Source organism: Centruroides vittatus, unplaced genomic scaffold, assembly GCF_030686945.1.
Source record: "Centruroides vittatus isolate TY-2023 unplaced genomic scaffold, ASM3068694v2 contig_577, whole genome shotgun sequence".
Taxonomy (NCBI): domain Eukaryota; kingdom Metazoa; phylum Arthropoda; class Arachnida; order Scorpiones; family Buthidae; genus Centruroides; species Centruroides vittatus.
This window is the reverse complement of record NW_027122345.1, coordinates 1,455,434-1,467,912: the sequence shown is the minus strand read 5'-3', so window position 1 is coordinate 1,467,912 and position 12,479 is coordinate 1,455,434. Positions and strand designations below refer to the sequence as shown.

At 33.7% G+C, this 12,479-nt stretch overlaps 1 protein-coding gene across 2 annotated transcripts in view; it reads left to right on the top strand.

Moving 5' to 3' along the window:
* Positions 1–12,479, top strand: part of LOC136979082 (protein VAC14 homolog) — an 80,517-nt gene that overhangs the window by 46,640 nt on the left and 21,398 nt on the right. For both annotated transcript variants that reach the window (XM_067274991.1, XM_067274990.1), the window contains exon 9: positions 11,807–12,084. In XM_067274991.1, the coding sequence (XP_067131092.1) occupies positions 11,807–12,084 (278 nt within the window). The remainder of the gene's footprint in view (positions 1–11,806; positions 12,085–12,479) is intronic.

Genomic DNA, 12,479 nt, shown 5'->3' with positions numbered 1-12,479 from the left:
TCACGCATTTTTTTTATCAAGTAAGTTTTTCTGATAATTTTAATTTTAGCCCTTACATCGTGGCTAGTGATTCAAAAATTTATTTTAAAAAAGTTTTGGCTCGAGACCATATAATGGAAAAAAAAACATTATTAAAAGAGAAAGACCAATGCCTAAATTAAATATAAATACGTCAACAAAAAATTTCGACATTTTGACGATAAAATTTATGACGAATGACGATTCCTTCTTAAAATTGAAGCAATTTGGAAATCAAAGAGGAATAGAATTTAACATTGGTAGACAATATAAAATAAATATTGAAAATTATAAGAAGATAATTACTATTAATAGATATATCTAAATTAATAGATGTTTTATGTTTTTTCTCAAAGTGAGAATTGGCATTTAGAGGGCGTAGGAAATTTATTGAATCTAGTAACGGAGGTAATTATATTGAACTTTTTTATTTATTAAGTACGTCAGATAATCTGTTAAAAATACATTTAAAGAAGTATACGGTTTTTACTGGCTTATCGAACAAACGAATACGAACGGGCCCTGACGTGCAATTAATTGATTGCCCCTGAAAGTCGGTTTCTTACAGAAACACAGCTTCCCTATGATCAAATGTCACGGCACGCCACTGAGTTAACCTAACCAAACCAACCTAACCAAAGCACTGCCATTGGGATTACTTAGGTACACAGGGTGTACTGTGGTGGCATTTTGAATTACACAAAATTATTTTTTTTTACACTGGCACCTATTTGTAGTACATAAATCAGTTCAGCCTAGGTCAAACTAGTTAAACCTAAAGTATTTAGGCCAAACTAGATTGTCCTAGGCTAAACTAGTATATCCTGACATGCGTAGGACAAACTAGTTTGGCCTGAAATCAGGTTTGGCTGGTAATACACACATATATATACAGTAGAGCATCGTTTATACGAAAGCCGGTCAACCGAAAGCTTTCCAGTCAGACTGTGTCGTGCTGAATCGAACGTTTTTGATACTAGATTAACTTCTAAAGTATAATTTTTTTGTTTTTATATTTTTCAATATATTTATTTTGTTTGTATAAAATAAAGAAATAATTTTTAACGATACAATAGCCTTGGTACCTCAGGTGACTGCATCGTTGCATTTCCTAAAAAATTGAAGAAGGATTTTTAGACTAACTCCATAATAGAGTTGCTAGATTTACCTGTTTACCTCTAGCTAAACGCCTACGTCTAGAAGATACAATAGCCTCGATTATTATTATAAAAATTTTCATTAGGCTTAAAATCGATGAAAATTCAACACGAAGCGACACGCAATGGAGAAAAATTTCAACATCGGATAAGGTTAATATATTTTTTTGTACATAATCGGTTATCCAAAAAATCAGTTATCTGAACAACCCCAGTCCCCAATTGATTCGGATAAATGATGCTCTACTGTATATACACTCTTGTGATTAGTGATATGAAGTTTGGAAATTTATATGTTATGGTGTTATGTGAAGGACAATGGGATATAGGAAAGCCAAACAGTTTCCTGTTTATTCTTTCCAGTTTTCAGTTTTTTTTCAGGCATTGTTTTCTTCAGTTAATTGCTGAGAGTAAACATTAAAATTTATTGTTTTATTAGGCTCTAAAAGCTCATAATAGGTTATATTATTTATATCCTATCAACATTGCTAAAAGTTCACTGAGTTCAGCATTATATCCACATTTGCTTGTCGCAAGTACTTTCGACGAACCTTACTGAACTTTTAGCAACGTTTATACGGTGTTTGGCGTGAATATTGTCATACCGACACATATCCTATCAAACAAATGGAATGCACCATTCTTTTTGGCATTTAATCATAAACTCTCTTCTATAAGTATTAGATATTAATGGTGTGGTTTTTTATATATTGTTTAAGTATCAATTTCCCTTGAAAAAATTTTTTTTTTTCAAAAAAATTAATTGATTTAACTTCACAGTTAGTTTAAGCGTAGTTATTTCGTCTGTACCGCATTTCATCAGAGACAAAGACTATTGGGTTTTATTCACATCATTCTTTATTTCACTATGCATTTCGGGTGCAATCTTTTCCGTTTATTTTGCGCCCCTCATCAGGTGTTACATTTCTACAATTGGTAGAGAATACATTTGTTACATTGATTATTGTAGTTGGGTTTTTTATATATATACAAGTTATAAAAGATTATTACAGTTTTTTTGGACTAGTCATAAGGAGTTATTACAATTATTATAATTATTACATTATTTAGATTAATTTAACACAAAATATTACAAGAGATTATTTCAAATTGTATTATTGTTAATATTATTCGGTACTAACCTTTTTTTAAGACCATTCTGTTATGAGGTGTTGATGTCACCGTCCCCCGAGGCATTTCTAACTGTCCTTCTTTTAGTTTGTGTTTCTTAAACCCCTCCCATTTCCTCCCACACTACGTCTATCTCCATGCCGTTGTTTAGATTTATTGTATTGCTTTTATTGACTATTGCAAAGTGTTCTTTGAATTTTTGTAAGTAGTTATCCTTCTCTCTGTGGATTATTTTTACACTTTTTTTATTGATTGTGCATCCGAATTTGCTGCAGTGATTGGTCCATGGTGATTGGTTATATTTGAGTCTGATTGCTGCTTCATGTTCTTTAATTCTGGTCTTTAGTTGTCTTCCTGTTTCTCCTATGTATATTACTGGTTTTTTGCATGTACATTTTATTTCATACCCCACTCCTGTTTCGTCTAGTTTGTTTTCATTTTTGATTTCATTGATGTTGATGCTGTTTTTAATTTTATTTTTTAGTTTGGCTGCTATTATAATACCATTTTTTCTGAAGACTTTTCTGTATTTTTCATATGTGTCTTTAATATAGGGGAAAGACGTATATGTAATATTCTCATTGTTATTTTTGACGTTGAATCTGTTTTTAATAAATTCAGTTGTCATTTTTTTAATAATCTGTTTGGGTAATCGTTTAGAATAAAAGTATTTATTAGGTCATTTTTTTGTTTTTCTCTCTCTTTAACTTTAGATGTTCTGTTCCATATTTTAGACAATGCTGTTATAAAGTTATTTCTTTTAATAGTTATGGGGCAATACGATTTATAGTTAAGGATTTTGTCCACATTGCTGCTTTTTTTGTATGGTTTTATGTTGATGATGTTTCCTTCCCTGGTTATAGTTATGTCTAGATAATTTATTGCTTTTTTACTTTCAGTTTCACTTTTAAATTTTATTGTATTGCTTAGTGTGTTTGCATAGTTGCATATTATATTTTCATTGGTTATTGCTTTGTCGTATATTATTATTATATCATCTACATATCTAGCCATAAAGGTTATCCCATTTGTGTTTGCTAGTTTTTTATCTATTTCTGTCATGCATATTTCAGCGAGTTTCGGTCCGATTATTGTTCCCATACTAATGCCATTTTTTTGTCTATATATTTTTTCCTCTATATGGTAGTAATTATTGTAAAAACTGTATTTTATTAGTTCTAGTAGCCAGTTATGTATGTCTATCTTGTGTAGGCTTTCCTCAATGAGTTCCCATTTTATTGATGGGTACATAGAAATTATGTCCAAACTTAATAACCTGTATGTTGGTTTCATTTTAACCGTCATTAGTTTCCTTATTAGTTTATTGGTGTTTTTTATAGAGTAGGTTGAGTATGGGACTATTTTTAGTTTTTTCTTTATGAACAATTCTAGGTTAGATAATATTGTGTTTTTAAAGTCCACTAGTGGTCTGCATATCTCGTCTGGTTTGTGTGTTTTAAGACGGATTTTAAGTTGTGGTTTTCTAATGTCTTTGTAGTTGAGTATTTGTTTTTTTTTCCCCGGTGTTATCTTTTGTTGTTTGTATAGTTTCGTAATTTCTTTTTTTATCCATTTTTTAATTTCATCTTTTGGGTCTTCGGTTAGTTCAACAAAGTCATCCGTTTGGACTATTTCTGATTTTTTCTTTTTTTCCCATTCTTTATTAACAATGATAATTTGGTTGGTTTTATCAGCTTTGATTATGTTTAAGTTATTTTTCTTTAAATAATTTTTTAATATTATGCATTTTTTTGAGTAATCTTTTCCTCCTCTATCACTTAGCATTTTTTCACCTAGTTTAGTGCTGTTTTCTAGTCTTTTTATGTCATTTCTTATTTGGTGTTTTAGATTGCTCCTGTCCCCTATTTTTAACTGATTTACTGCTTTATCGATTTCGGACACTATATTGATTGCTTTATCATTTAGTGGCATGTTGTATTCTAGACCTAGTTTCAGTATGTTTGTTATTTTCTTTGGTATGCTTTTAGTTGTTTTATTGACTATTAACTTACTTTCCCATCTTCTTTTTTCACTTGGCATTGGGTATCCGAACATTTTTTTTAATTTCCGGTTTTTTCTTTTTTTATATTTCCAATCAGTAAATTCTTGGGCTGGTTCTGTGTTTCTTTGCAGTCTTCTTATTTGTCGTTTCAATATGAATATCTTTTTTATTTTGAATTTTATTGTGGCTTTTATGATTTGTCTCTCGATCTCCCATATGTCTCTACGTTGTATGTTTGCTGAGATGGATTTGGGTAGGCTTAGCGTATTTGGTGTGGACTCTTCTCTTAAAAAACATTTGAAATATTGTATGTCTATTTTGCATCTTGACAGAAGTTTTCTTAAATACTGTAGTTTTGTCTCTTTTTCCATATCACTTATTATAATTATCTTCTATAAGTATTAGATATTAATGGTGTGGTTTTTTTATATATTGTTTAAGCATCAATTTCCCTTGAAAAAAAATTTTTTTTTTCAAAAAAATTAATTGATTTAACTTCATTGATTTAACTTGATTTAACTTTGTATATATATATATATATATATATATATAAACCCAACTACAATAATCAATGTAACAAATGTATTCTCTACCAATTGTAGAAATGTAACACCTGATGAGGGGCGCAAAATAAACAGAAAAGATTGCACCCGAAATGCATAGTGAAATAAAGAATGATATGAATAAAACCCAATAGTCTTTGTCTCTGATGAAATGCAGTACAGACGAAATAACTACGCTTAAACTAACTGTGAAGTTAAATCAATTAATTTTTTTGAAAAAAAAAGAAAATTTTTTCAAGGGAAATTGATACTTAAACTCTCTTCATTTCCACCATTTTTTTTAACAACATTGTCATAAAATACTGTTTTTACTGTTTATAGAGCAATGGTGGTTTCTAAAAATGCATATGCATTGTATCTGTTGACATTTGATCTTGATTTTATCCAAACAACATGTTTAAAAAAATGAAAAATAAAGGTTTAATGATATATCACCACAAATTAGCAATAATGTGTTAAATATCACAACTACAGATTCTGTGATCATCAAGGGCGTCGCCAGGGGGAGGGGCAGAGGGGCAGTTGCCCTCCCCTAGAAATTCGAAAAAGTTATTTAAATGCTAAGTTTTAATTAAAATAATCTTCTTAGGCTTCTTGTAAGTTAAAGAAAATGTTTTATTTGAGATATTTCTTTTCCGGTACATAGTAAATGATTAAAACTTTATGAATTGTTTCTATTTTACCTACATACAGTTCATATCCTCTATCAATTTACATCATCTTGTTCCCCCCTTACCCATTGGCTGGCATCGTCCTTGGTGATCATAACAGCTCTAATTAAATCACAACTTTTGATCTCTGTAGCAAGATGTGTTTAAAAACACGATTTTTTATTGAACCAAACTAATAAAAATTGACTTGAGACATTTACAACGTTTAGTTATTTTTGTTATTTTCATTTATTTATAAGTATTTAATTATTTACTTGATCAACACTATATCTGAAACTTGTTACTGGTGTATTTCTTGAAAAGACAGTCTATCACAAATGTTTTTGAACTTTTGAATAGTTTTTCTTCAGGTAAAATCTAATGGAATGCTTCAAAACAGAATGTAGATATTCAAAACCAAATCAAATGCCTGTTTGATGAAACTTGTTGCGATGAACATGCGTGTTCTTTTGTGAATGGCAGTAATTAATGGTCGTTGTCTATTAGGGCCTGCCAGGCTACGGATAGATTAAGCTCCTCTTTCCAGTTGATACAGGTGGTCACATGGCTAGCTCTGTAAATGGATACGGCTTTCAACCATTTTAGATGGTCCAGATGGGGTGTAGTGATTTCAGCTTTGTCAACTTCCGCTTTGATGTCTGGATCAGATGCATATGTGGCCAGGGCAAGGTGTGTCACCCATGCTGTAGGATTGCTCGGAGCTCTCATATTCCAGTACCCAAGGAGCACTTGGTGGAACCAATATATACAAGGCTCTTGTCCCATCTGCTGTCTTTAAGTGGGATGGAATAAACAAGGGAAAGTCTGTTACAATCTGGAGAGTTTTTTCCATTTCTGAGGATGTCAAAGTTTGTTGGACATCTCCTGTATGCTATCTGCATTTGGTGTTTTGTTGGCGATCTCTGAGTACATTGCCTTAATATACGGGTTAAACATGATTGGGACATGTGTTTGATCGTCTGGATCGGTGCTGGTCCATCACCACTCACAATGCACAGTGGGTGTGCATTGTGAGTGGTGATGTTGCTCAATCAAATGGTATGTCAGAGTAGAGTACTTGTGCCTGGTTGCTATCTTCTTAACATTAGCTAACTTGGTGGCTAGGGCTTGTGAGGTGGATGAATGGAAAAATGCCCTTCTAACCAGAGCATTAAAGGCTGCAGCCTTGTACGAGACTGGGTCACATGAACCCACAGGTATGTAGAGGCCGCACACGGTTTGCGGTATACTGACGTGTGGATGATGGATCCTTCCACTCTAATGCTTATGTCCAGAAAGTGGACTTCAGCATTGCTAGATTACTCAACACCTACTGTTAAGCCATAAGGATTGTTATTAATGGCTTACACAAAAGCTGATATGTCTGGTACTGTCTTCCACATGATGAAAATGTCTATATATCTCTTATAGAGCAGGATGTTTGGGAAGAAGGGTGGAAGGATCTTGCATTCAAGTTGTCTAATGACCATTTTGCACAGGTCACTGGACACCAGGCTACCCATGGGGACTCCTCTTTTTTGCTTGTAAACAGTTCCATCGAATACAAAGAGAGAATTATAACAGATTAGATGGGCCATCTCCAGCACTTGTTGGTGTAGTGTTTGATCTTGAACAAAAATAAGTAAAAAATCCCTAAGGGAGCAAAAGGCTGGAGGGAGTTCCACTGAAGGGTACAGAGATTTGAAGTCCTAGACTGTAATAAACTGTGACAAGGATAGACCCTGCAAGAGGTGGATGAGATCTACCGGGTTATTGATGGTGTAAGGATAGCTTTCCAGGTGGGGAGATAGCAGGTTGTGGGTGGCCTTCTTCAGCTTACGTGTGGGAGCCTTGGCTTTATCCACAATTGGACGTAGTTCCTGGCCTGTCTTGTGCGTTTTGGCAAGTGCAAAAAGCCTAGGTGTATCTGGGGAATTGACCACTATGTTACCTAATGCCAGGTGTTTGGCTAACTCGGAATTTGCAAAGTGTTTGACCCTATTATGTATCTTGTCAACAAGGTCTTTGTTCTCCCTCTCACATTTTGGTGATACTGATATATTCTTTCAATCCTTGTTGGTAGGTGCTGCGTTTCATGAGGACCAACGATTTAGATTTATCTGCCCTGGTGAGAGTGATCTCATTATGTTGCATCTATTTGCTAGCACATCTTAGTTTGCTTTTTAGCTCTGCACCATCAGGTTGTTCTTTAGCTTTTTTGATTCTTTGCATGGTTAACCATCTATAGTACTCTTTTTGCATGTCAGGCAGACTTCTTATTAGGAATTCCAAGTTTGGAATGAGATCCCTAGTTCCTGCTTTAGGAGGTGGAGGTGCAAAGGTTGGACCATATTTGATTACAACTACAACAAACCTAGGAGGTTGTATGTCATTCCATATGACAAATGAAAATGTTGGATGTTGGCTATTCTTGGGTATTTGAAACCTTAATATCCACTGGAGTCTATCATAAATGTTTTCAAACTATTCAAAAGTTCGAAAACGTTTGTGATAGACTGTCTTTTCAAGAAATACACCGGTAATAGATTCCAGATATAGTGTTGATTTCACCCCTGGTGTTAAGGTAATGTTAAACTTCTTATTTATTTACTTTATTTTATTAATATATATTTAATGTGGGAATGCCGGGAGATAGAACGAAGTCGTACCTCCTTTTTTTCCGACGAACAGGTCAGCAAGACCCCACCCCACTGTCGCGGATGGCTAAATTTTTATGATATCCCGACTTGTCGGGATTGGGTAATTAATTGTCAGGTCGAGTGGAGGAAGCATGTGGGGGTGTGTCGATAAGTTTAAGGCGATATTCGAATAAATGGAACCATGGTGAAAACAAACAACGATTTATTTAGACAGACAAACAAAATACAGAGAATAGCTCTACTCTGACGCGTCCGGTTCCTAATCGCGGGGAAGAGAGAGAGTTTACAAATTTTGGGGTCATACCTCTTCCTAGGATGTATCGGCTGGAGTAATCGTATGACTAAGCAGGAGGATCGGTCGTTCTCTGGTTGTTGAGGTTGGCAGGAAAATCGGTTGTGGCAGCTCGTCTTTGGCGGGCTTTGGAGTCCTCGGGGTTCGGCCCTCGATTCTCGATTCGGATCAGACGGGATGTGCGTCTTATTCGGACCTTCAGCGACTTCGTTCTCAGCCTTTTTCCCCCTTATATACTACAGGTTACGTTATCTTTGATCACCAATCGCGATAGTTGGTGAATCGCTGATGATTCGATCTCCGTGACTAAGAGTTTGGATCCGAAGAGAAAGGAAGTGCTTTCCAGCGGCGGAAGGCTGAACATCCTTTGAATTTCGACCTTTTCTATAATTTCCCACGAGAGGGTTTGAACAAAAAAAAAAGATTTTGGGGCCAGGTTAAACCCAGTCCTCACATTTAATGACATTTGTTACTTCTCAATTTTTAAAAACTTTCCTATCCTTTTAGATATTTAAATTCTTAATTTGTTTCAACATATTCAAATGTTTGTTCCATTTTAGTTATTAAGTCAGTGGCGTGCCGTGACATTTGATGATAGGGAAGCTGTGTTTCTGTAAGAAGCCGACTTACAGGGGCAATCAATGCGTCGGGGCCTGTTCGTATTCATTTGTTCGATAAGCCAGTAAAAACCGTATACTTCTTTAAATGTATTTTTAATAGATTATCCGACATACTTCATAAATAAGAAAGTTCAATATAGTTACTCCGTTATTAGATTCAATAAATTCCCTATGGTCCCTAAATGTCAATTCTTGCTTTGAGAAAAAACATATAACATCTATCAATTTAGATATATCTATTAATCATAATTATCTTCTTATAATTTTCAATATTTATTTTATATTGTCTACCAATGTTAAATTCTATTTCACTTTGATTTCCAAATTGCTTCAATTTTACGAAAGAATCGTCATTCGTCATAAATTTTATCGTCAAAATGTGGAAATTTTTTTGTTGATGTATTTATATTTAATTTAGGCATTGGTCTTTCTCTTTTAATAATGTTTTCTTTTTCATTATATGGTCTTGAGCCAAAACTTTTTTAAAATAAATTTTTGAATCACTAGCCACGATGTAAGGGCTAAAATTAAAATTATCAGAAAAACTTACTTGATAAAACAAAATGTGTGATGAATATACATGCCTAGTACAAAAAATTCTTCAATTGTATGAATATACTTTTAAAGAAACTTATAATTAAATATAACTTTGTGAAGAAACGTACATAAAAATAACAAAATATTCTTTACTTTTTAAATCTTAAAACAATCCACTTAGTGAAATAGCTCCCTACGAGTGGCTAATGAATGGAATCAGAGACAGTCCAGGTAGGTGTGTGCGTGCCAAATCCCGAGGGTGCCGATGCCGGTCAATGTCAAATGCCTCTTTTGTCGCATCACTAGTATATATCAGAGGACGCGACAGGGTAGTTGTAGATTTTAAACGTTTCTCACCATAGCTGTAAAAATCTAAATATGTTAAACTTAACAGATTGTCCGTCGTTCGTTTTCTAACTAATTCGTTTTAGGACCAAGTGTTCACGGAAGTTTCCAAAATTTACAACTTTTCGGTCACTCTCATTGAACTGGAAAAATTTCTGTCTTTATTACATCTAATATTACGAAGAGATCAGACCCCACTGTACTCGGCAAGAGATTGGTTCGGTTAAGCTTCTGTTTAAGTAAAATTTCGGCTCTTTCATCAGGGTTTTATTTATGTTTCTAATTCCCTAATCGCTTAATTATTTAACTACTACTTAAGTAGGAATAAGTTGAAACCGGTTACTTTGTACTTCAATATTTGTAGTCTTGGGAAAGAAGTGGAAAGAAATTTTTGTGACAACCGATACATAAATCGTAAATTTAAAGAAAATAAATTCTAGAGCTTTTTTTGTACCATTGTACGTCTCATTCATTAAATTTGGTTGTAAATGATGCTGCCAAAGTAACAGTTAATTTTTTAACACTAGTAGAACTGTACACGTTTTTTGTGCATCCCCTTACAGATGGGACATACTAAATCGTAATATCACCGGTTTAACATTGAAATCCGTAAGTAATATAAGATGGGAGAGCAGAATAAACGCAGAATAAATATATCAAATATTTTAATGGATTTTTTTAAAACTCCTGTCAACTATACAGAACTATCATAAAAACATGCCAGTAAATTCCTATCGGTTGGGTTAAGTTATAAATCTAGTTGAGGGTGGGCAACCTTTTTTATAACATGGGCCAGAATAAATTTTACGTTATTTCCGTGGGCCGTAGTAGTTAATTGACGCCTTCTTGTGACTCGTAATTTTTTTAGTCTGCAAATATGAAATAAATAAATAAAAAGTTAATTACTACATTTATTTCTCTTATCGTTTTTGAAAATTACAAAGAATTGGAAAAATAACTATTAATTAGTTATTTTTCCAATTTAATAATCTATTAAAGATCTCGCGGGCTGGATAGAAACTTTTCGCGAGCCATAGCTGGCCCGCGAGCCGGGGTTGCCCACCGTTGAACAGCCCACAACTGGTCCGGGATATAAAATTGGATGCTTTACGCGTGTGTTGCTTCTACCAGCTAAACCGTGACGTTGGTGCTCTGTAAAGCGCATGCACCAATGCCTATAATCTGGCTGCTTGGAAGTTGACAGGCAGGCGGCTAATAGCTCAGAACCGGTTCGGGATATAAAATTAGATGCTTTATGCGTGTGAGGTTGGTGCTCTACCAGCTAAACCAGGTGAGGTTGGTGCTGAGCACCAACCTCACCTGGTTGATGGTTGATGTTGTGAACCGCATGTGTCAATCAATGCCTATATAATCTGGCTGATTGGAAACTGACTCGGTTTTGACACTCCTTCCGCCACCGAATTATTCGAATATACAATAGCAATCTTATCGTTTTTTTCTCATGTAGTATAGAAATTTGTAAAAGATACATAATGCAGTTATAATAAAATATTAATTTTAATTAATGCAAAGTACGTTAAAATATGAAAATTTATATTTTATAAAATACAAGGGAAGGTCATTGGAAGGTGGAATTGGCGCTTCCATCGCTTCCAATGACGGCACGCCACTGTATTAAGTAGATATAATAACAATCTGTATTTAGATTTGAAAGAACTAATCAAATAAAATAATTTTCTGCTGATTTAAAAGATTCTGCTGACAATTGAAATATTTATCAAATTTAAGCAGTTAATATTAATTTTCTTGAATTTTAATTTTAAAGTAAATATTACATTAAAATTGTTGTATTCCTCAATACATTAATAAGATATATGTGAAACTGCTAAAGCTGTCAATTATAGTTTAATGCAACTGATCACTTTGGAAGATGATAGAGAACAACCTGATGGATCAGAATCGAAGGAGGATCTATCATCTCCTGAAATTACTATTCAAACTCAAAAGCATAAAGAATGTGAAGATATCCAATTAGATTTAAGCCCTGTAGTAGAAGTTTTAACAAGGACGTTGGATCATGAATCTGTGCATACGAGAATGGCAGTATTACGATGGATTTATCATTTGCACATTAAAATTCCTAATAAGGTATGTTGTTAAAGTAGTAATAATGACTGATATTTGTTTCACTTTTGTATAACTTATTGTAGAATAGTTACACTAATGTTAATAAATCTGAGATCCACTACATCACAAAACCAATGAAGCAACAATAAAAATAAAACTACTCACATTGAGAAGCAAATGTTTTCATCCATTTTTGAAAGGACATCCTCTGGCTGATGTTCTAAAATTCAAATTACACGTTTTTGTAATGGATCATGAATTTTACATAGTTGTTGATTGGAGGATAGTTGAGAGACACTGATTGGTGGAATGTTTGTATGTAGCAACCTGCATGGAATGTGCTTCTGTTGAATTTATATATATTTTTTCACAAGTTCGGGATTGTGCTATCCTCTTTATAGTTAATTGCTTTTGGG